This window comes from Gopherus flavomarginatus, chromosome 11 (genome assembly GCF_025201925.1).
Source record: "Gopherus flavomarginatus isolate rGopFla2 chromosome 11, rGopFla2.mat.asm, whole genome shotgun sequence".
NCBI lineage: Eukaryota > Metazoa > Chordata > Testudines > Testudinidae > Gopherus > Gopherus flavomarginatus.
Genome location: NC_066627.1, coordinates 52,579,448 through 52,603,729, shown reverse-complemented (window position 1 = coordinate 52,603,729; position 24,282 = coordinate 52,579,448). Strand labels below are relative to the sequence as shown.

Below are 24,282 nucleotides of genomic sequence, written 5' to 3'. Positions count from 1 at the left end.
CAATTGTGGGAGCTTCTGGAATCTCTCCTGAGCCAGGGATACTTAGAGTGCCCATGCTGCAGCCCCCATCATGGCCCCCCACCCCTGCCCCATCTCTAGGCCATCCCCATCCACCTCCACACCGCAGCATGCCACCTTTACCTGTGGTGCAGCCCACAGCCCCACACTGACACTCCCTGCACTCTGCATCCCCCCACCGCTGGGGGACCACAGTGCCGGAGAGGAGACACCTGGAAGCCCCAGCCCCAGGACACAGGAGACACTCTCCCAGCCCTCACCCTACGCAAGCAGGGCCTTTCCTGGTGCCCGCCCCCAGCCAGCTCTGGGTGGATGGATGGACAGACAGAGCAGCACCACACGCTGTGTTTCTCCAGGATTCTCTTTATTAAAAATGTACAAGGTACAAAAATGGCAGCAGGAGAGAGAGCGAGGGCCATGCCCAGCACTCCCTGCGCCCACTGAGGCTGATGGCACCCACCAGGCCCCCAGTGTGCAGGCACCAGCTCCTGAGCAAACCCAGACAGACAGACACGGACTTAATCAACTTTGGAAAAAGACAAAGTCGCTTATAAATCTCTGAGCAGTTTGCACCAGGCAAACCAATCCACGCAGCACACGCAGGCATGGGGCCGCCACCCGCAGAGACCCGAGCCAGGGACGAGAGCCTTTAGCTAAAGCATCCTGTTCCCCCTACTTCCTCAGGATGCAGCTGGCGCTGAGGGACCAGGATATTACAGCTCCCAGAGGCTGTCACCTCTAGGCTGCTCAGAGTCTCTGGAAAGCAGAGCCCATCCCTCCCTGGACCCGCCTGGGGCTGGAAGGCAGGCCCTGGGCAGAGATTCCACGTGCCACCTCCTTCACCTCCCCTGCCGGACTCAGGCTGCCACACGGAACAAAACAACAAAAAACAAGAGTCTGCAGGAACGAACGAGCGGCTGGCGGGGAGAGGCGCCGGCCAGCTCTGGTGCGGGGATGAACGAGCGGCTGGCGGGGAGAGGCGCCGACCGTCTCTGGTGCGGGGATGAACGAGCGGCTGGCGGGGAGAGGCGCCGGCCGGCTCTGGTGCGGGGATGAACGAGCGGCTGGCGGGGAGAGGCGCCGGCCGGCTCTGGTGTGGGGATGAACGAGCGGCTGGCGGGGAGAGGCGCCGGCCGGCTCTGGTGCGGGGATGAACGAGCGGCTGGCGGGGAGAGGCGCCGGCCGGGTCTGGTGCAGGTGAAGCCGCCTGGGCCCTACTGCTCTGGGCAGTTCAGGATGTCATATTTCACGTAGCCCACCCGCTCCACCTGGTAGCGCGGAGTCATTCGCCAGTAGAAACGGTCCTGGCAGAAATGGTACTTTCCTGGGCCAGGGAAGAATGCAGAGGGAAGGGGTTAGCATGAAGGAGGAACTGTGGGACTTGCCTGCTCCCAGGCTCCAGGAAAGCCCTGCACAGCCCCCGCTGCCCAGCCCGGCTGAGTGCTTGGCCAGCTCAGGACAGTGCCCCAGAGAGCGTGTGCGGCCCAGGCCCAGCACCTTCCTGGAGCCAGCCAAAGGGCTCCGAAGCCACAGGCTCTAGTGTCTCTGAATGGCAGCAACAAGGAGCCACCAGGCCAGGTCTCAGCAAACCATCACCCAGCCACGGGCCCCAGAGACCAGCACCTCTTGCCCCCACATTTCACTCCAGAGAAGTGGCCCAGGATAACGCAGCCAAGGGCAAGAGCAGAGTGCTGACTGGTGAGCGCAGCAGCTCTCAGGCAGAGAAGGGGGCACTGTCTCCCCAGGACTCCCCTGCCCTGGGCTCGTGGCATCAGCCGATCCTTCCAGAGCCAGGGAAGGGTCAGACTGGGGGGTGGAGGTGGGGACGGGCTGGCTTTAGAGCTGCAGGATCGGCCTGTGCCCAGGTACAGGGCCTGGCAGACTAAGGGCAGTGCCAAGGTGCCATGGAGAAGTCCCTCTCCCAGCACTCAGGTCCATCTCAGCCCAGAGAGAGGCCCCGTGTCCCAGAGCCCAGAACCCTTCTCACCTTGGTAGAGGAAGACATCGTGGGCACTGAGGGGCACGCCAGCAAAGGTGTCATCCGTGAGACGTGGGTAGCCCTTGTCCACCTTCTGGACTTTCATGTCCAGCCTGTGGGGAGAAGAGGAGCGCTGCCTCAGGCACCCACAGGCCCAGACGTGGGGCCCTGCTCACGTGTGCCTCTGTCGTGGGGGCAGGAAACGAGCTAATTCCCTGAACCCGATTGCTGTCCACGTCTCCATCAGCCCAGCACCGACCTCACCCATGCCCAGCCCCTGGCCCTGCACCGACCTCACCCATGCCCAGCCCCTGTCCCCGTCGGCACAGCACTGACCTCAGCCATGCCTATCCCCCATCCCCATCAGCCAGCACCGACCTCACCCATGCCCAGCCCCCATCCCCATTGGCCCAGCACCAACTGCACCCATGCCCAGCCCCCAGCCCCGTTGGCCCAGCACTGACCTCACCCATGCCCAGCCCCCAGCCCTGCACCGACCTCACCCATGCCCAGCCCCTGTCCCCGTCGGCACAGCACTGACCTCACCCATGCCCATCCCCCATCCCCATCGGCCCAGCATCCACCCTGCCCCAGTCACCACCCCGGTCCCCATCGGCCCAGCACGGCCTCGTGCTCCGGAGTGCGCACTCACCTCCAGTACTTCTCCCCACTGAAGAGCAGCACTTTGCCGCGCCCCCTCTGCAGGGCCCCCGAGATCCGCTCTGCCTCCTTGCCAATGCCCAGCTTCTCAATCCCGCGGGGGCCCACAACGCTGCTGCCCGTGTACACCCAGAAACGCCGACCTGCCGCAGAGACACGGTGCTAACAAGACAGTCCCAGCCACGGGAGAACATGCACCCACTCAGCCCACGGCAGGATGCCCACCCGCGCACGGGCACTGCAGTCCAGTGAGCCCCCCAGAGGGAGCAGAGTGGCAGGGCATGGAGCTGCAGCCCAGGCTGGGGAAGGACCAGTCCCTCAGTCAGTCACTATGAGAATGACCACTGGGCCCCTCCCCCACTCCAGGGTGCCCAGGGGTCTAGTGACCAGCTTGGCCCCGTCCCCAGCTGTTTGGTGGCCCCCTGAGAGAGGCGCTGGGGCTGACGCTGGCACTGACTGACCCCCCCCATGCAGCCCTCAGGCTTGCGGCAGGCAGGGTGAGTGTGGGGAAGCTGGGGCAAGAATTCAGCATTGGTGCAGCAAGGGCCTGGCCAGGCCTCCAGTGAGGGATGCCCAGGGCACCAGGCAGTGGGTCTATATGGGGCTGGGAGGTCCTGGCAAGCTGGGCAGGTCCCAATCCTCACCCGAGAAGAAGAAGAGCTTCTTGGTGAGCACATCCTGGAAGGCGGCGTTGATGAGGGCCGGGAGGGCTGGCCACGTGGCCGAGATCCGGAATGGGCCCTGAATTGTCCCCTTCCGGGACACGGAGCTTTTCCAGTAATTCCTGAAGGTGCAAGATCCCAGTGTCATGCCAGCAGCATGGGGGTGAACCCCAGTGCCCCTCCACCCCCCAGAGCCCACTGCCAAGCTCAGCTCTGCTGCAGCAGGCTTGGAGGTCACACTCTAGGGGCAAGGGGGCCCCACTGGCTCCCTTCGTCAGCAAAGGGCAGGGAGCAGCTTGGCTGGGAGCAGGGGCGACTCCAGGATTAAATGCCCACGTAGATACCAAGGTCTGGGCTCCCCTCATCCCTGTGCCCCTCACCCCCCCTGCCCTGCTGGGCTGTGCAGCAGCACCCACCGCAGGGCTCGCTCACCCACTCTTGAAGAAATGCAGCTCCCCGTTGATCTCGGTGATGGCGTCGAAGGAATTCACTTTGCAGGCATCGCTGCTGGGGTCCACAGGGCTGGGCTCAGTTGGCACGGGATAGTCTTCCCCCGTGGCTAAGTCAGGCTCTGCTGTGGTTGTGGTGTCCTCGGCTTGTGTGCTTGTCTGGTCAGGGATGTCTGGCACCTGGGCTGTTGGTGCAGGACCAGAGCCCTGGCCTGGGAGACAGGAAGGAACGTGAAGCCAAAGCCACAGGAGTGGGGCCCATCTGCTGCGGGGCAGGTGATACAGGGGGGCAGACCGGCACAGCTGGGACAGGCCCCACGCAGACTGTAAGCCAGAGGCCCCAGCTCCTGGTGCCACCAGGTGGGTCACGCTGCCAGTGCTTTGGGCTTGGAACAAGCCTGTCTGGAGCAGTGGGGAGCTTGACGAGCTCCCATTGTGCGCCCTGGCACCCAATTCCTGCAGCGGGCACCACCCTTGACAGGGAGGGGCAGGGGGAGATCTCAGAGACCCAGGCACAGCTCCCGAGCATGGGCTGCAGCCCCTCATGCATCCACACTCCCCTCTCGCCCGACAGGGAGGCATCCCTGCTACGTTGGCATGGAGCAGTCAGGGTTGCCATAGAAACTGGCATCTCCATGAATACTGATGGAAACGCTGAGCCACTGACATGTGCAATTTGGGGCCATTTCTCTTTCCAGCATCCATGCCGTGACCCTGCACTGCCGCCCACCCCTGCCCGCGGCCCTGTCCTGCCGCCCCCCCGCCCTGCTGCCCACCCTGCCCATGGCCCTGCCCTGCCACCCACCCCTGCTCTGCCACCCACCCCTGCCCGCGGCCCTGTCCTGCTGCCCACCCTGCCCGCGGCCCTGTCCTGCCCTGCTGCCCACCCTGCCCACGGCCCTGCCCTGCCACCCACCCCTGCTCTGCCACCCACCCCTGCCCGCGGCCCTGTCCTGCTGCCCACCCTGCCCGCGGCCCTGTCCTGCCCTGCTGCCCACCCTGCCCACGGCCCTGCCCTGCCACCCACCCCTGCTCTGCCACCCACCCCTGCCCGCGGCCCTGTCCTGCCGCCCCCCCCGCCCTGCTGCCCACCCTGCCCATGGCCCTGCCCTGCCACCCACCCCTGCTCTGCCACCCACCCCTGCCCGCGGCCCTGTCCTGCTGCCCACCCTGCCCGCGGCCCTGTCCTGCCCTGCTGCCCACCCTGCCCACGGCCCTGCCCTGCCACCCACCCCTGCTCTGCCACCCACCCCTGCCCGCGGCCCTGTCCTGCTGCCCACCCTGCCCGCGGCCCTGTCCTGCCGCCCCCACCGCCCTGCTGCCCACTCCTGCCCATGGCCCTGCCCTGCCACTCACCCCTGCTTTGCCACCCACCCCTGCCCGCGGCCCTGTCCTGCTGCCCACCCTGCCCACGGCCCTGTCCTGCCGCCTCCACCGCCCTGCTGCCCACCCTGCCCGCAGCCCTGCCCTGCTGCCCACTCCTGCCCATGGCCCTGCCCTGCCACCCACCCCTGCCCGTGGCCGTGTCCTGCTGCGCACCCCTGCCCATGGCCCTGCCCTGCCACCCACCCCTGCTCTGCCACCCACCCCTGCCCTCGGCCCTGTCCTGCTGCCCACCCTGCCCACGGCCCTTTCCTGCCCCCCACCACCGCCCTGCTGCCCACCCTGCCCGCAGCCCTGCCCTGCTGCCCACTCCTGCCCTGCTGCCCACCCCTGCCCGCGGCCCTGTCCTGCTGCCCACCCTGCCCGCGGCCCTGTCCTGCCGCCCCCACCGCCCTGCTGCCCACTCCTGCCCATGGCCCTGCCCTGCCACCCACCCCTGCTCTGCCACCCACCCCTGCCCGCGGCCCTGTCCTGCTGCCCACCCTGCCCACGGCCCTGTCCTGCCGCCCCCACTGCCCTGCTGCCCACCCTGCCCGCAGCCCTGCCCTGCTGCCCACTCCTGCCCTGCTGCCCACTCCTGCCCTGCTGCCCACCCTGCCCATGGCCATGCCCTGCCACCCACCCCTGCTCTGCCACCCACCCCTGCCGTGGCCCTGCCCTGCTGCCCACCCCTGCCCGCAGCTCTGCCCTGCCCTGCTGCCCACCCTGCCCATGGCCCTGCCCTGCCACCCACCCCTGCCCGTGGCCTTGTCCTGCTGCGCACCCCTGCCCATGGCCCTGCCCTGCCACTCACCCCTGTTCTGCCACCCACCCCTGCCGTGGCCCTGCCCTGCTGCCCACCCCTGCCCGCAGCCCTGCCCTGCTGCCCACCCTGCCCATGGCCCTGCCCTGCCACCCACTCCTGCCCGTGGCCTTGTCCTGCCGCGCACCCCTGCCCATGGCCCTGCCCTGCCACCCACCCCTGCCCTGCTGCCCACTGTGGCCATGGTCCTGCTCTGCCGCCCACCCCTGCCCATGCCCGGGCTCAGGGCACCTGCTCACCATAGAGGAATTGGATGCCGCTGACATCGTCTGGGTGTAGGTGGAAGTCCTTGATGTAGCTGTACATGGGGTACATCAAGGCGTCGCGGACACTCGAGTGGTCCAGGCCCAGAGAATGGCCGAACTCATGGGCAGCAACCAGGAAGAGGCTGTAACCTGAAAGCCCAGAACAGCTGTCAGGGTCCAGACAGACCCAGCCAGTTCTGGTGGTCTGACGCCCACCTCCCCAGCCACCATCCGGACCCCACTGACCCCAGGGGTCTGACACCTGGCCCAGCCTTCCCCCACTGGTCCTGGAGGTCTGATGCCCCCACACCAGCCAGCCCTGCCTAGCCCTGGGGATCCACTGCCACCCACCCTTCCAGCCCTGCCTGGCCCCGGGGTCAGATGCTCACAGCCAGCCCCACCCAACCCTGAGGGTCTGATGCACCCCCACCAGCCAGCCCCACATTGCAGGCCAGAGAGCCCTGACCTGCCGCCTGCTGCAAACACATGCCCCAGGGGGCTGGGCTGAGGCCAGGGTCTGTGACTGCTTCCCAGAAAGGGCCCAGCATGGGGCAGAGCTGAGTGGCCAGGGGCCCAGGGAGCGGCCGTACCTTGGTCGGGACAGAAACCCCACTTGTGGTCGGTGTCGTAGTTACTGGTGGTGGCACACCAGAGCTTCCCATCCTGCCGCCCCTCGCTGGTGCATGCGCTGTAGGTCTGGCCCAGGAAGGTGAACGGGAACACACACGGGTCGCCCTGGGAGTTCCCGCCAATCACAGCTGTGTCTGCAGCACAAAACCAGCCGGGTGAGCAAGACTCCAGCGCCCTGGCGGGGGGCAGCACCCCTAGGCTGCCTGGGCCCCTCTGAACAAGGAGTCAGCCTCTGGGGCAGCTGCCACTGCAAACAGACTCACTGGGGGCCCCAGAAGGCAGGGGGCACAGAGTATGGGGAGGGCAGCAAGGGCCTGGCTTCTGAGGAGTCTGATGCTAGCCCAGCTCACGCTCCTGCCCCAAGGAAAGAACCCGCATGCCCAAACGGTCCTGGGCAAAGAGCAGAGGCCAATGCCAGCAAGTGCCAAGGTGCATCTGTGAGGAAGCAGGAATGTTCTGGCTGTGTTCTGTGAATGCTGAGTGGGGAGCATTGGCCTGGGAAGGTGGCAGGGGAGTTGTGCTGGGACGGCCTGCTTGGGGAAGGGAGCATACCTGAGCATGTAACCTGAGAACCCAGGAGGGGGGTTGGAGGCCAGGTAACACTTCTGCCCAGGAAACTGGACAAAGGACACAAAGGCTTGGGGAGGAGCTGTAGGGAGGCTGAGTGAGAGGTTGAAGGGTTTTTCAGTTTGGAGCTGGCTGGGAAATGGAGAGGGGGTGCCCCGACGGGGCGTAGGCTCCCCGACAGGGCTGTGGCCTCCCTGGCCACGCAGATGGACCTAACTAAAGGGGGTCCTGTTGTCTGTACCAGCAAGACCTGTCTTGGACTGTGTTCCTGTCGTCTAAATAAACCTTCTGTTTCACTGGCTGGCTGAGAGTCATGGTGAACCGCAGGAAGCCGGGGGTGCCAGGCCTGGTCTCCCCCAGCCCTCCGTGACAGCATACGCCAAGTATGAGTGAGCTGAGGGCTCCCAAATCCAGCCTCCTCTCAGGATTTCTCTGCAGTTGGCCAGAGCTGCGAGCAGCCAGGGCGGAGGATGCCGGGGATTGGTTTCCAAGGAGCCAGCTGGGGCCGCACGGGCCGCTGGGCCATGCACTGGCAGCAGGGCAGGAGTGACAGCCCGAAGCAGGGCCCAGCTAAGCAAGAGAGGCAGCCAGGTTACAGGGCTGGTAGAGACCCCTGGTGCAGATGGGGAAAGCATCCAGCTGCAGTCCTCCAATGGTACCCAAGGGAAGAGACTCCTGCAGAGCGCAGCAGGGCCGTGGGCAGTGCTGTGCCGAAGGGGGCCTCCCCCCCAGTTGACAGTCCTGCCCTGTGCCCCCAGGAGCCCAGTACCTCTGTTGGGGCAGAACCCGTATTTCTTGTCCTGGTCGAAGCTGGCGGTGGTGGCGCACCAGCGGTAGCCGTCAGAGCGCCCGTCTGTGGTGCAGGCATCGTAGGACTTCCCCTCGAAGATGAAGGGGAAGACACACTTGGCACCGTCGCTGTTGCCGTCGTAGGTATAGAGAACTACCCGAGAGATACAGAAAGTGCTGGAATGTCTCTGCCAAGCAGGGGCCTCTGGACTCACAGCAACCCCCCCCAGTGCCAGGGAACCTGCTCCCCCCCGATATCCTCCCTGCCCAGGGCCCCACCCCAGGGCTGCCACAAGGTGCTGGTACTCACGCTCGCTCGGGCAGAAGCCGTACACCTTGTCCGTGTCGTAGTTGGGTGTGGTGGCGCACCAGAGCAGCCCGTCGGAGCGTCCCTCCGAGATGCAGGTGGAGTAGGACTGTCCCTCAAAGGTGAAGGGGAAGTGGCAGGCAGCCCCGTTGGCGTTCCCGTAGCTGGTTTTCACCACTGGTGGGGAGAGAGGAGGGGTGTGGTTCAGGGGCTGCTGCTAGCACCAGCAGCAGGGTGGGTTCCCCAGCCAGGCAGCGACCCTGGAGTCAAGCCTTACCTATCCCTGTTCCCAGCGTCCAGAACTCGTCGTCGTCAAAGTGGGCATCTCCCTGTACCCCTTTGCCAGGGGGGAAAGCGTGGGCCAGAAGCCCGTCCTTCCCGTCAAATGGATACCCGTCACCGTGCTCTGGAGAGAGAACCCCACAGTCAGCCACCCGTCTGCCCAGAGAGAGCAGGGGGGAGAGGGGAGATGGCCAGAGCCTCCCGTACAGACCCCATACGTACCAGCCCACGCACCCAGCAAGACAAGGTGTAAATGAGCAAGTATAACCCAGGAAACCTCCCCCCGTGCCTGCCCTTTGGCCCCCTCATGAGCCCTGCCACAGGCACCCCACCCACCTGCCCTGAGAGAGGGGCTCACCCTGGGTGCCAAACTGGATCATGATGTCGGCCTCGCCGCTCTGCAGCCGGGTGAAGGTAAGCGGGGTCACGTCACTCCACACCTTGAAGGCTCGTGCAAAGGCATCCTCTATCACAGAGGCGTCCAGGTCTGGGGAGTAGTTTAGTACCCTGCCGGGATGGGGGTGGGAATGGATGAAGCAGCACAGGGTCAGATCCGCAGGGCTCGGGTGCCCCAGAGTAACCCCACAGCCGCAACTAGCCACGCAGTGAGACACGCAGGGGATGGGCTGCAATCCAAGGTCTCAGGTGTTCCAGCCCGATATGGCGGCCAGCAGAGCCCAGCTGTGCCATGGCACAGAGCAGCAGCACCCCTCCGGCGTGGGCCTCCCTAGGCCAGGTGACTGCTGGGGACCTCAGCCCAAGCAGGCTGGAGGACATGGACATTACAGCTTAGTCAGAGCTGGGCTCCAGGCAGGACTGCAGCTGTAAAATCAGCCTGCATGGCCTGGGGCCAAGGCTCTCCCTCCCTGCCCCCAGGTGCAGTCTCCTGTCTGTGGGGCATCGCTAGTATTTTGAACTCCAGGAGTGGCCTGGGGGGGGGGGGGCGGGGGGGGCTCACCGGTAAGTGAGGTCACTGTGATCCCACTTGAGGTCTCCTTCGAAGGTGAGGAATCTGCCCACATCGGGGACGCCGCAGCGAGGTGCCCGCATGGCAGCCAATGTGCTGGCATCCAGCTCCCCCGTCTCCTCCAGGCCCAGCTGCATCTGCATCCTCCTGAGCGCCTTGCCCATGGACACCTGCCTGCTGCGGGTCTGCCCCTCGGACTCCGTGTAGCCGAAGCGCAGCAGGTAGCTCTAAGAAAGGAGAGACAGTCAGAGGGGTGGGCAGCACCGGGCAGGACTGGCAGTGCCTGCTTCCAGGACAGGACCCGCTGGGCCCCCCAGAGGGAAAGTGACCCATCCCCCTCGTTCCCAAGGAGACTCCCAACTTTCCCCAGCCCTGCTTCCCTGCTCCAGGACACCCCCCCTCCTCTCATGACAGCAGGCTGACAGTGCAACCCTCCAACCTGCTCTCCTCCATCCCTCCTTTGTCATGGATCAGGCGAGACAGACCAGGCCCTCGAGAGCGGTCACTGGGCTCATCTCGGCAGGGGACCCACAAGCCCACTGTCCTAACAGCCGACCCGCTGCATGGGCACCAGGGACCCCAGGGTCCCAGCCCTCAAAGGCGAGCCAAGTACTCACTTCTGCAAGCTGCAGATCCGTCAGATTACTGACCAGCTCCCCCGGGAAGGTGATCACAGCCTGGGGCCTGGAGTGGAGTGGTGCAGCCCAGCAGCTCAGGGCCAGGAGCCCCATGGCTAGCAGGGCCAGGAGAGCGAGCCCCATGGCAAGGCAGTGGGCTGAAGTCCCTGTGCTGGCTGGCTGGCTCTGGGTACCCGGCTGCCCTGCGGCTCTGTGCAGTGCAGAGCTGCCAGCTCCTATTTATGCTGTGGAGGGGGGGTGAGTCACTCAGCCCCTCTCCCAGCTGAGGTGACTCAAGCCCTTGGGGCTTTGCTCAGCCCTTTAACTATTTCAACACCTTGTTTACCAAAACACAGGGCCCGCAGGAAGCAGGACATCCTGTGAGGCAAGAGCAGGGGGAGGGGTTGGACAGGCCTCATGCCCAGCTGGCAAGCAGACACCGGCCCCAGCAGAGGGGCCTCCTCCCCAGGCTTCGGCGCTGGGACGCTCACGGCCTGTGAAAGGCATCACAAAGTTTTGCTGCCTGAACCTGGTTCTCTCAAATGGGTTTGGGGCAACAGCTTCTCCCCCAGGCCCTGTATGAGTTCGGGGCTGGACTGGGGCCAGGTGTCTGTTCCCTGGCCCAGCTCCAAGGGGGTAATTCTGCTTGGTGGAGTAAACAAGCAGAGAAGCAGACCCAACCCGAGGTGGGAAGATGCCCAAATTAGCCCTGCAGTGGCACTGCTGCTTAGAGGGGAACTTGCAAAGACCTCATAAACCCACGTGCATAGTCAGATCCACTTGCAAACTGGCCTCTCAGGGCAGCATCAAGGGTGCAACTTGTGGGGCAGGTTTGGGGTAATTTGATGCAGGGGGCTCCCGATACTGATCCCCCAGTGACCTATTTCATAAGAACATTTTGACTTATAGGCACCTCAGGATGCCCGGCCAGCTCCCCATGGCTCGTCCAGCCCAGCCGCCTGTCTCAGACACAGCCAGAATCAGCTGCCTCGGAGGAAGGAGCAGGTCTCTTGTGCCGGGAGATGGCGCCCTATGGGAGAGGGGTGGGGGGAATGGTCAGGTGGAGCAACATGCCCAGGGGGCCCAGGCATGGCTGACTATGGTGCTTGGTGGTACAGAGAAGGGAGCTGCCCACACGTGCACTGCACCAGTGCAGAGCCATCAGGGCACGGCTCCCACAGTCCTTTGCCGCCGTCCACCTTGGGGCCCTCAAAGAAAATCACAAGATCCAAGGCCCATGGGTCAGGCCAGGCCTTCTGTGTCACCAGCACTGGGCAGGCCCCCCAGGGTGCTCTGCAGGAGTCTCACCTCACGCCCACTGGCCGGGGCCATGGGGGAAGGGGCAGAGATTACCCCTCCCCCCGGCCAGGACGAGCGCCAGCCCCTTTTCTTATAGTTCATTATTCCCCACATGTCGTTTCATCAGCACAGCCTCAGGTAGGCTCCAGCCCCAGCGAATGCGCCCTCTCAGCGCAGAGCCACAGGTCAGCCCAGCACGTGGCCCACTCTGCCTCGGCGCAAGACTCCGTGGGCCTGATCCCCCCAGCCCCACTCCCTGCCCCGCCGCATGCATGGGGCACTGGCTGGCTGCACGGCGCGTCACGGCCCTCCCGCCACCCTGGCCAAGGTGGCAGAAGCCTCACCTGTGGGTCGCTGTTCAGCCTTGGTGGGAAACCGAGTGACAGAGATGAAAGCGAACAGGGCAAAGGGGGGTGGTGGCCGAGAGGCAGCCCAGGCCCCACTGACCAGGATTTTGGAGCATCAAGGTGGCCAGGCTGGAGCAGCCCTGGGACTGTCCGTCTGCAACGAGGGGCCAGTGTGTAACCCCTTTGGGATCTAGAGAGCATGGCCCCTTTAAATCTTTTTCCCAGGCGGGAGGGGGAGAGTAAGAAAAAGAAGGGAAACTCCGGGGGCAGCGCTGGAGCTCCAGGGAGGGAGAGGGGCAGCCGGCAGGCCCTGGAAAAGTGAAGAGGGAGAACCTGCCTGAGGCCTGGGAAGGGCAGGACCGATCCCGATCGGGGACAGCCCAGGATAGGAGCCCGGAGGAGCCCTGTGCCGGGAGGAATCGCCAGAGAAGGACAGGCCGGAGCTGGACCCAGGATCACGGCTGCCAGAGCTGCGTGGGGCTGGGAGTACTGCACTGGTCACTCTGCATTGGGAACAAGGAGGGAGGCTGTAGCTAGTTAAGTGGGGAGGTGGTCGCTCTGGGGGGGGGGGGTGGCTTTGCAAAGAGTGGCATAAGAGGGCACCGGAGGGGTTTGCTGGGGAAAGTTCACTGGTGCCGAAGACAACCAGGAGCACCCAAGACTCACCACTGCACTGGAACATTGCTCAGGCCTCCTGAACTCTGTGTGCAGACACATTGCTCAGTGCCTGCCCCTCCAGACTGTGCTCCCACTGGGCCCGTGGGGTTTTGGTTTGGATGCAGCCCTCTTCTACTGCTTGCCCTATATTTCCCCTTGTTGTTTTTCTTCTCTCATCCCTCTGTAAATAAATATCTCCCTTTGTTATAGCCATTGTACTTTTCCTGTGGGTGTGTTCACTCTGGGGGGGTTGGAACAGGGGCCCCTGGGGTGGAAGGGATTTCTCCTGCTGCATTCCTGCGCGCGCCTTCTCTTGGCCAGAGCTGCCTGCAGAGCAGACTCCATCTTGGCCACGAGGGCGCTAAAGTTACAAGTGGCAGCCGTGGGCTGGGGAGCCTGGCCGGGGCAGCTCCCTCCTGCGTCGTGGTGGGAGGCTGGCCTGCCTTGGGAGTGGGGACCCAAGCCCAGCTGCCAGCCCTGGGCTGAAGGCTCCCAGCTGGGTCGCTCTCCGCACAGGAGTCTCTGCAGGCCCCACCCTCCTCAAGCCTGAGTCGGGCAGGTGCGGCCCAGCTGAGGCCTGGGGGATTTTCCTGCCTTTCCCCAGGGGCCCTGGGGGGAGCCGAGCTGTTCCCGCAGCCCTCCATCTTGGCTGATGGGTTTGAGCCTCACCCCGCAAGGTCCAGTCGCTTACACCTGTGCCAAGCCCTGGCCGACACGGGGCGCTGCCTGGGGGTCGGGGGGGGGAGAGGAACGGGTCCAAGAGCTCATTTGTCTCCAGCTGGCTTCACCACGCACCAGCCATGGACAGCCCCAGGGAACTATCCCCTCCCCCCTTTAAGGGCTAGGGGGGCCGTTGGCAGCAGGGGTCCGAGCCCTGCAAGCCAAAGAGCCCATCCTTGTGTGCAGATGGGCCAGGATCGCTGCAGGAGTCGTTGCTTCCCATGCAGCTGAGAGCCATGGCAGCCCTCCCTAGCACTGGGGTGATGGCAGAGAGCAGGGCAGTGCCGGCTGCACCTGGCAAGAAATCCTCCTTCCACTCCAAACACAGTCTGCAAACCCAGGGATGAGAAATGGGGCTGGTTGCTTCATCTCACACCACAGCCTGCAAGAGTGACGGGGAGGAAGTTACTAACTGAATGAATAAAACCCTTCCTCCTTGAATCACTGCTCTGCACACACGCTGAGCTCATCCCATGAAAACCCCCCACCGGAAAGGGACCCCCCACCCCAGGAATCCCTTCCCCAGCACTAAGCACCAGGAACCTATAGACCCCCAGGTGCTCTGCAAAGCAATGGCGGAGACACTCCATGCTGCGGGCACTGCTCCCAACCTGGGCACCTGCAAACTCCGCAGCTGGGGGGAGGGCAGGGCCGCTCAGAGGATTCAGGTGGCCTGGGGCAAAGCGGGGAAACTGTGGCGCCTGTACTTACCCGGTGGCCGTCTGGGTCTTTGGCAGCACTGAAGGGCCCCCCGCTGCTGAAATGTCGCCGAAGACCCGGACCGCCGCCGGGCCAGGGCTCACGGGGCACCTGTGGGGCCCAGGGCAAATTGCCCCACTTCCCCCTCTCTGGGCAGCCCTGGGGGAGAGCAGCAGGTTTGGGGGGCTGCTTCAAGGCTCCACCTGCAGCCGCAGGCACCTCAGCACATCAGGCCAAAGGCCCTGGAACAATGTGTATAATGGAGGTGGTGAGAGCCACTGAACCAAACTGTACACCCTGTGTGTGATGGAAACCCCTTCATGCCAGGGGGTGTGGCTGCACCCGCAGCGCCCCTAGTTCCAGCACCTGTGCATCAGGCCCTGCGCCAGGTCCCTGGGCTCGAGGGCGTGGGCAGCAGAAAGGTGATTATTTCCCTTCCCTTGCTTATCCTCTGTGCTGGGAATCTGCCTTCCCGGGACACAGAGCCTAGATGGCAAACGGGCTGTAAGGGGTGGAGCCAAATTCCACATTGAGACACCTTGGCCCCTGTCTGGTGTGCTGGGCACCTGGCTGGGAATCCTGCACACTGCCAGCCAGGGTGGTGCCCGCCCCCAAGTCCTTACACGAGGTGCCGGAGCCTGCAGGCCAGGCCCCGCCAGCAGGGATGGCAAAGCCTCTTCAGAAAACCTTTCCAGACTTGGCCCAAACCCAGGGCAGTTCCATGGCTGGGCTAAGCAGGCCGGGCCAGATGGGCACAAGGGTCCCGCCTGGCTTTGGCTTTATGAAACCACGGGAGGCTCCTCTCCTTTGAGAATGTGCCAGTCCGGAGTGGCCACCCACACTCCAGCTATGTCAAACTTCCAGTGGAGCCAGCTCGGCCCCCAGAAACTCCTCAGCTAGATGGACCTTGGGTCTGACCCAGTATGGCCGTTCTGATGTTCTTAGCCCTTCTCCGAGGGTCCCAGTCCATCTCCTGCCCAGACTCACCTCCGGGGGGAATTCCATCCCCCCACCCTCAGACCCCTGCAATTCTAGTTGGACCTGGGAATCTCCTCCCTGTCTTGCCCTGGCCTGTGGGGAACCCCGCTGGGAGTGGACAGACGCCTGCCACCAGCCCTCAGTGGCTGAATTGCTCGCTAGCGTTTGTGAAGCCTGGGGACCCTTGGCTGGGCAGAGCCACCAGGGTGCCCATTGTGGCATTTGAAGGACGCGTTGGGGCAGGGTGCTGGCTCTTCCAAACACTCGAAGGCAGGTGCAGCCCATGCCCAGCCCCTGTGCACACAAGCAATGCCCAGCCTACGTTTGCCTCTGGCCGGGGCAGCCTGACTCCGCTGGCATGGGCCCTGGCTCTGCAGGCCTCCCCACACTGCGAGGGGGGTCCCCAGACAGGCCTGCGCGTTCCCCCAGCAGGGTCTGCCTGGCCCCATGAGAGCGGGTTAATCACTGAGAGTCGGGAGTGGACACCAATACACAGTGCAGCTGGCACAGAGCCCGAGGCTCCCAAGATCCTCCCTGGGCCAGCCGCTCCCACTGACTCACAGCCAGGCTAACACAGCTGCTGCTGGCATCAGCACCTGGGGATTTTCGGGTGACTCCTTGGAGCCAAACAAGAAGAGCCCAGGGCAGAGCAAGGGTAGGGAAACTTCGCCCCCTCTGTCTGGAGCTAGCAAGCCTCCATGGAGGGTGCCGGGGGAATTCCAGCACAAGCCTGAGGGCACCTCCTGCCTGGCACACACCCCAGCTAGCACCGCAGGCCCAGCAAGCAAGGCCGCCGCCTCCAGACCAGGACAGGTTCCAGCCCTGGTTCTGCACACCCCCAAACCAACAGAGCAGCTGTCTCTGCGCAGGGGAGTCCCAGGCCAGCCTCAGGGCCAGAGCCTGGGAAGTGGTCAAGATAAGCAGGCAAATGAGTGCCAGGGAAGGAAAGCTGGCCCGGGGAAGGAGTGCAGCGCAGGCAGGTGTTTCAGAGAGGGGGGCTGTAACTTGCCCATTACCCACATACAGCACTGCGCCATCCCCCATGTAACTGCACCTGGGGGCCAGAGCTCCAGAGAGGTCTAGGGAGGAAAGCACCTGCCCAAAGGAAGGCGAGGAGAGCTGTGCAGAGCCAGGGAGCAGAGGGCTGGATGCGGGGTGGGGAGAATCGCTCTTTCATCCCAAGAGCACCAGGGGCAGGAGAGAAGGAGGAGGGACCCTGCAAGCCCCTGCATGGACCTGCTCTGTCCTGGGGTTTGCAGTAGCCCAGAATCTTCCCAAGGCCCAAATCACCACAAAAGCAGCCCAGCTCCCCTTCCTGCAGTGCGTCAGCCGAGTTCGGCTCCCACCGGCCGAAAGGGGAAGGAGCCCAGCGTCGGCTGCCCACCAGCCTCTTACTCACCGCCAGATCTTCCTGCCAGACACACGCTGGGGAAGCCCCCATCCATCAGCCACACGAGCCTCTGCTGCAGATGCCCAGCTAGGGCTGATGGCTGGCTCCTGCGGAGGGTAGCATCTCAGGAACCTCCGTATCTTACACATGAATGCTGAGCGAGCACCCCCAGCCTTCCCCAGAGGTGCAGGGTCCTACCCCAGGGCAGCTGGACACTAGGAGGGTAGGGAGGGGCTTGGGGATTTATGGCAGGCTCTGTGGAGCAGAGCAGGTCACTGGAGCAGGAGCATTACAGCCCCCCAGGCACAGCTCAGGGAACACGCGGGGGGGGGGGGGGGGCTGCACACCCGAGGCCCAGGGGGAACCCACTGGGAGTCAGAGGCAAGAGGCCAGCAGTTATCTGAGCCACAGGGATATCCTTCCCCATGGCCAAACCCAGCATGCACAGACCAGAGGCAGCCTCCCCTCACCCTGGACTCTTACCAAGGGAGAACTGGAGGGGTGGGATGAGCTGTGTTCTGCTCTCTGAGCTACATGGGTCACATTCTCCAGCTTCTCTCCAGCAGCAGGAGGGCTAGAGACTCTTCTAAGAATGGTGTCGCGGATCCACAGGGTCAGGGCTACAGCCTCAGCACTGGAACAGTCTCTAGGAGGAGCCCTTCAGGGGGCCAGACCCTCGTCTTCCTCCAGGCAAGCTCCTCGTGAGCGCCATCCGCAAGTCCCACTGAGACCCTGAGGGAGACGCGTACAGTCTTCGGGGACTAATGCCGCTGTCCCAGCATTGGCAGTGACACTCACACAGCGCTGTCCCACAGTTGGGTTTATTCGGTACCTGGCACATGGCCCAGGCAGGCCTTAGGGTAGCACAGAGAACTGAAGGGTAAAGCACAGTCCAGTCTGGTTAGCCCAGCGACCAGCCAAACTGTAGGGACCCCTCAGTTCGAACTCCATCTCTCTCCATCTGTCCACCCTCCTTGGTTAGAATCCGGTGTGCCCCCTCAACTGCTTCAGAGCCCACACGTAAACACCCCCCTCCTTTGTTCTCCAGCTGGGGAAATGCTGCTTGGCTTCCTGCCGAGAGGCGGGGCCATCCACGGTCCTTGGGTGCCAGGTGTCAATGACTAGGGGATTGGATCTGCCATTGTGTTTGCAAAAGTTCCATTGATATGGGACCTAAGATCCAGACAGCTGGGTGTCATTCACTCCTGTGTCTTAGCCTGCCCTGAGAGCAGACAGTCCCTTTCCACCCACTAGGTAACAATGCAGCACATGGGGAAACTGGGGCGCACACAATATTGCAAAAAAAAACCCACTTTGTCACAAATGGAAACTGAAGTTTGTACGTAATCACCTGACTCCAGGAGCAGGAGCTTTAAGAAAACACCCAATATTGCAAGACTTGGAGACCCTGCCTTCAGTAAGTGAAAATCCAAGCCCAGGGAAGCCAAGACAGGGGCAACACTTGCTCTCTCCCACTAATACAGAGGAGCTAGCTCTGTCACAGATTGAGGTGTCAGGGATGAGGGCTGGAACAACCTCATTGCGCTGTAACTGATCAGTTCCTGGGAGCAGAAAATAGAGTTAAGAGCTCAGAGGGGGCCTAGGGATGAAGCGGCAGAGCTGCTAACCAGACCAGGCAAACTCATTACCAGCAGCTCCTGCTGCAGAGGATGGGGTAGCAAAGGTTGTGCTCAGAGAAGTGGGAGTTGCAGGGACAGTGAGATAGGGAAGGCTGTCAGGCTGCTGGAGAAGGGAGGGGATGGGAGCAAGGGGCCAGGGGCAGAGTCCTTCATGATCTCAGACCTCCATGGATGAGTATAGAGAAAGGGGGCGAACTGCTGCATTTCGGAGCCCTGGGGAGCCTGTGCAGGAGGGAACCGCAGCATGAGAACAAAGGGGTGCACAGAAGGGGAGCAGCACAGTGCAGAGCCTGAGCAGGGAGTCAGCATCTTGTGAGGATGACACAGCACAGTGTCCGAGACAGAGCAGCTCAGGTTGCCACACGAAAACAAAATCTGGGGACAGGAAACATCTGTAAAAGCAGGCAATGTGCTGACAGCAGGGATGCCACTCAACATCAGCCAGAGCTGTGTGGGGCTCAGGGTGCAGCCAGGCACCCAGACCCTGGGAACAGCAGGATGTGACTGTGACGAAGTGGAAATGTTCATAATGTTTTCTCTGAATACTGTGCAGGTGCCTCAGTTTCCCCATGCATTTCTTAAGTCTCTAGGCGGTGGGATAAGGGGGTGTAATTGTTGCAGAGCAAAGGGCCGGTGTGCATAGATGGCCATCACTCTGTCTCCTGGCAATCAATGGCTGGGGCCCTTCTCCCCTGCAAGGGGATGCTAAAGGTGTTGGAGAACAAAGAGATCAGGTGACCTCCTGGCCTGAGAAAGAGACACAGCCCAGAGGAGGAGGGGCTGAAGAGTGAGTCAGTTTGGAGCTGGCTGGGGATGAGGAGTGAGGACAGACATGGGGGTCTGGCTCACTGCCCCCCAAAATGAACCCAGCTGAGGGGTCCTGTTCTCTGTACCTACAAGCTCTGTTTTAGTCCGTGTTCCTGTCATCTAAATAAGGGCTTGTCTACATCACAAAGTTGCAGCGCTGGTGAGGGGGTTACAGCGCTGCACATTAGGAGGTGTACACATCTGCAGGGCATCACCAGCGCTGCAACTCCCTGTTTGCAGCGCTGGCCGTACTCCCGTTTTGTCTCGGGTGTAGAGGATCCAGCGCTGGTAATCAAGTGTAGACACTTACCAGCGCTTTTCTTGACCTCCGTGGAATAAGCAGGTATCCCAGCATACCTGAGGAAGCCTCTGGTAATCAAGCTGGTCTCCTTCCCCGGTTTGCTCTCGCGTTCCCCGAACCCCCGAGCAAGCAGGTCTCCTTCCCTGCGGTTTGCAGGGTGGTTCGGGGAACGCGAGAGCAAACCGCGGCGAAGCTGGTCTCCTTCCCCGGTTTGCTCTCGCGTTCCCCGAACCCCCGAGCAAGCAGGTCTCCTTCCCTGCCGTTTGCAGGAGGGTTCGGGGAACGCGAGAGCAAACCGCGGCTAAGCTGGTCTCCTTCCCCGGTTTGCTCTCGCGTTCCCCGAACCCCCCTTGAAGCCGCCCAACAGCGCTGCAGTGTGGCCACATCTAACACCACTTGCAGTGCTGGTTGCTGTAAGTGTGGCCACTCTGCAGCGCTGGCCCTATACAGCTGTACTAATACAGCTGTAACAACCAGCGCTGCAAAATTGTAGATGTAGACATACCCTAAATCTCTGTTTTAATGGCTGGCTGAGTCATGTCTGACTGCAAAGTGGGGGTGCAGGACCCTCTGGCTTCCTCAGGACTCCGCCTGGGCGGACCCGCTGTGGGAAGGTCATGGAGGGACAGAGGATGCTGAATGCTCCAAGCTCAGACCCAGGAAGGTGGAAGCCGTGTGAGCTTCTTGCCCTGGAGACAGTCTGCTCACAGAGAGGAGACTTCACCAGAGTCCTGACTAGCTGTGTGGGGAGCAGTTCCAGAGCATCGCCTGGGGACTCTGTGACAGTAACATTCTATACCTCGGGGGAACAGCCAGCAGCCCCATGTTCATCCTTATACGATGATTGTATGGTATCCAGTGCAAAGTTTGTCATGTTGGGCATCTTTGGAAGGCTCTGAGCACTGAGCATTGTTACAGTAATGTTACAGGTTGTAGTTTCATGTATATAGTTACGAGGCTGAAAAGCTGTCCTCATGGCTTAAAACAGGCCCAGGCAAAACTCCCCAAGAGCAGAGGGGCAGTTCACACCTCATCAGGGCAGGTATGTGACAAACCCAGCCCAGCCTCACAGGAGCAAAGGATGCTGGCTGAGGCAGCTACAAAGGATCTGTTGGACTCTCAAGTGAGTCATCCACCTTCCTTTGGTCGGTTTGGGACTCCAGTGTGGTGATGCTCACCTGACTCTGAAGCGAGGGGTGGGGGAGGGAAGGACAAAGCCAAGAGGAAAGAAAGAACATGGTAAAAGGGAGAGATGTTTGCCCTTCCTCTCTCTTCCACCTCCATCTACAGACACCACCACACGACTGAAGCACTGATCAAAGAGGAGAGCCTGGCTGAAGGGCAACCAGCCAGCCTGTGGTGAGAAGCATCAAAGTTTGTAAGGGCACTGAAAGGGTTAAGATCAGCTTAGAATGCGTTTTGCTTTTATTTCATTTGACCAAATCTGACTTCTCATGCTTTGACTTATAATCACTTAAAATCTATCTTTGTAGTTAATCAATCTGTCTGTTTATTCTAGCTGAAGCAGTGTGTTTGGTTTGAAGCACGTCAGAGACTCCCCTTGGGATAACAATCCTGGTACATATCAATTTCCTTGTTAAATTGACAAACTCATATAAGCCTGCAGTGTCCAGTGGGCATAACTGGACACTGCAAGACAGAGGTTGCTAGGGTTGTGTCTGGGACTGGAGATATTGGCTAGTGTCATTTGGTTGCAAGTAGCTGGGAGCAGCTTACATGCCAGAGGCTGTGTGTGACCAGCCCAGGAGTGGAGGTTCTCACAGCAGAGCAGGGTAAGGCTGGCTCCCAGAGTCAAGGATTGGAGGGACCTAGCGGATCATGGGTCCAGATAACACCAGAGGGGAATGTCACACAGGGATGACACCCAACACCAGCCAGAGCTGCATGGGGCTTGGGCTGCAGCCAAGCACCCACAGACAAGGCACCTGGGAGCCCATCTTAGCCAATGTGAGCGCAAGCCAAGCACAATCCGGACAAAAGGGCAGCAACCCCCCGCCTCCCCCTACCCCCAACAGCATGGCAAGCTGCATCAGCCAACATGCTGGGCACAGACACTGGAACAGGCTCTGGGCCACGGGGCATGCTCTCCCCCTGCCACTGGATGCAGCATGTTGAACTCATGCCCACGGGGACCCAAGGGTGCACTGATTTTCATGGGGGCAGTGGAGCAGAGCCCATCTGGGGGCAGCTCCTGCTGACTCAGTCGCAGAAAGGCTCGTGCTGCAGGTCCTACCCTTCAAGGATACACACTGGCAGCAGAGTCCGGAAGCGGGTCAGGCACTAGCGCCTTGGTTCCAATGTCCTCGGTTTAGGGCTCCAACTTGCCAGCCCTCGCTCTGGTTCCCAGCTCATCCAGGGCAGGCTTAGAAGGGGCTTGCTGAGGGGTTGAGGGGGATCAGCTGGGATCCTTCAGTGCTTGTCACCCCTGTGACAGGCCCCCCAGTGAGCCCCTCCCCCGCTGCCTCCACCGCACACCTCAGCACCCTCAGGGGACAAGAGGCAGGGCCCCTGCTTGCCAGTGCAGAGCACAAGCCGTGGGGCTTTCGAGCAGACAAGTGCCCACGCTCCCTCCTGTGCTGGAGCAGCAGGGCCAAGGCATTCACACCACGCAGCACTGGCCTGAGGGGACCGGGAACCTCTGCTTGGTGGTGAGCAGCACGAGGCCAGAGCTCTGTGCCAGGGTGCAGGGAGCCAGACACCCCGGGGAGGGCAGCGCCATGGCCCTGGCCTGTGGGTAAGTCCAGTAGATGGGAGTATAGCAGGGTCTGTCCAAGGTGCCCACTGCAGCCACCCAACTGCCCCACATCCTTGATGCTTCTCATGATCCCTGACCTCTTAAGAGTCCACGTCCCCTCCCCCGCTCCAGCAATCTGAGCCCAGGCTCCTCAGATGGGCTTTGTCTCCACACTCCTCTGCGATACCCTTGGGCAATTCCCCTCCTACAGCTGTGCCTCAGTTTCCTCATCTGTGGCCTGGGCTCAGTGACACACCTGCCCCTGGACGTGTGAGAGACTGCCTCAGCGTCTGCTCTGGGCTGCCTGCGCCGTGGCATTTCCCAGCCCACTCAGGCTGGGTCTGCCCCTTCTCCATCCCTCCTGCTCTAGAACCAGGGCAGAGCCGGTCAGGAGTAAACTCTCACAGCAGGTGAAAGGGGGCCCTGAGCCGACCCACCCATGCCCACAGCCAGGGGGTGACTCACTTCCAGCACCACCCTCAGACAAGTCTATTCGCCAAGCTTATCAGCGACAGGGCAAGACTCAGCAACTGCTCCCCTCCCACCAGCCACGCTCCCCCGCCCCACCCCGCCCACAGCCCTGCAGCCCTCTTCTACTGCCACGTCCACACAGGGCTGGCTGTGCCATGGGGCTCAGCACTGTTCAGCTGGGGCCAGCCACCTGCCTGATCCTTTTCAAAGCAGAGAGGGCCAGGTTTCCCCTCTGCAGCTGGTGCCAAGGGAGTACAAAACACCCACTTGTTTCGATAGCACTGCACACACACACCCCCCACGCCTGGCTAAGTGACACCCTGCAGGCAGCCATCTGCAGCATGGTGTGCAGAGCGATGCTCCCGGCCTTACAGCTGCTGCTGGGGGGTCCCTCCTGGGGGGCTTTTCACATCAATGTCATGCTGCAAGAGCTGGAGCAACAGCTCCACAGAGCTAAGGGCCCTATTCTCCCCCCGCCCCCCCCCCAACCCTTGGGAGAGCACCCCTGAGGGCCAAAGCACCGAGCCTGGGGGGCCAGGCTCCCTGTGCTCTGCTGAGACTGCCCCAAAGGGGCCAGGCGCAAGTAGTGTGAAGAGAGGTTAGTGCTGTCAATGCTTCCCCTTGGGCAACCCACACCAGAGACTCCGACTTGTTTCCCAGGGCTTGGTGGCCATTGCCAGACAGGCTCCATTAGACTGGAGACCTAGAGGGGAAAAGGTCCCCAAGCCCCCTCTGCAGCTTGCTCTTTCCTGCATCACATCCCCACCCCACCTCACCCAGACCACTCTGCCATCAGTCGAGATGGCACGATCCACACACCACAGGGGCGGGAAGGGGAGGCAGAGGTGTCACGGACCCACGGGGCTGGTGTATGGCCCCAGCTTGGGAACCGTCTCTAGGACAAACCCCTCTGATGTGCCAGACCCCCAGGGGTCTCATTCTTCTTCCAGGGTAGGCGGTGCAGCTTACTGCCTCTTTAGCCACCTCTAGGCTTGCAGGCCCCGTGAGCTCTGTCAGCGGGTCCCTGAGGGAGACTCGAACAGATGCCCCTGGCCCAGCATTGGCAGTGACACTCACACAGCGCTGTCCCACAGTCGGGTTTATTCGGTACCTGGCACATGGCCCAGGCAGGCCTTAGGGTAGCACAGAGAACTGAAGGGTAAAACACAGTCCAGTCTGGTTAGCCCAGTGCCCAGCCAAGCTGTAGGGACCCCTCGGTTCAAACTCCGTGTGTCTCTCCTCCTTGGTCAGACCGAGGTGAGAGCCCTGACTCCGTCCAGAAGCCAGCTCTCCCCCCTCCTATCCAGTCCTCTGCGCTGGAGCTGGTCCTGGGGACTGTTACTCAGCTCCCTAGGAGAGACGGGGAAGGCCACAGCCCTCTGGGCCTTGGTTGTTAGGTGTCAATGTCCTGGCGACTGGATTCGCCATGGTCTTCTCAGCCGCTCCACTGATATTGAGACCTTGGCCCAGACTAGGGACACTCACACCTCTGTCTCTGCTCGCAGTGAGGCACCAGGTCTAGACCACAAACTGACAAGGGTAGAACTGTCACTCGTCATTCTACTGACCGTCCCGTGGCACAGACAGTGCTTCTCCTGCCAACACAGCCACTGCCTCTGCGGGAGGAGGACCTACTCCGGCGAGAGACGCTCTCCTATCAGCACAGTAGCATCTTCTCTTAAGTGCTACCGTGGTGCAGCTGTGCCAAGTCCTGAGAGAAAACTGGCCTTTCCCACCCCACCGGGTAACAATGGAGAATACTGGGGAAATCGAGGCACAAATATGACTCCAAAATACTCCCACTTGGTCAAAAGGGGCAGGTGGTTTGATGCTCTCAGTCTAACCCAGGGGCCCACACCGTT

The 24,282-nt window shown here is 62.2% G+C and overlaps 1 protein-coding gene across 1 annotated transcript; it reads right to left on the bottom strand.

Moving 5' to 3' along the window:
• Positions 1–1,004: 1,004 nt before the first annotated feature.
• Positions 1,005–10,583, bottom strand: MMP9 (matrix metallopeptidase 9). Its single transcript, XM_050917719.1, has 13 exons — positions 10,357–10,583; positions 9,731–9,966; positions 9,131–9,279; positions 8,768–8,896; positions 8,494–8,667; positions 8,164–8,337; positions 6,788–6,961; positions 6,192–6,347; positions 3,751–3,979; positions 3,301–3,440; positions 2,649–2,799; positions 2,006–2,109; positions 1,005–1,342 (listed from the first exon to the last, which is right to left on the bottom strand). Exons 1-13 carry the CDS (start codon positions 10,498–10,500, stop codon positions 1,233–1,235), a joined length of 2,070 nt encoding a protein of 689 aa, XP_050773676.1. The 5' UTR covers positions 10,501–10,583; the 3' UTR covers positions 1,005–1,232.
• Between the last annotated feature and the right edge of the window lie 13,699 nt (positions 10,584–24,282).

What these genes read in the sequence shown, in the direction of transcription:
- MMP9 (XM_050917719.1), bottom strand. Translation starts at nt 10,500, where the DNA reads ATGGGGCTCGCTCTCCTGGCCCTGCTAGCCATGGGGCTCCTGGCCCTG. An exon ending in CGGCATCCAATTCCTCTATG is followed by an intron (nt 3,980 to 6,191) that starts GTGAGCAGGTGC and finishes CCTGTCTCCCAG; the next exon opens with GCCAGGGCTCTGGTCCTGCA. An exon ending in CTGCATTTCTTCAAGAGTGG is followed by an intron (nt 3,441 to 3,750) that starts GTGAGCGAGCCC and finishes TTGCACCTTCAG; the next exon opens with GAATTACTGGAAAAGCTCCG.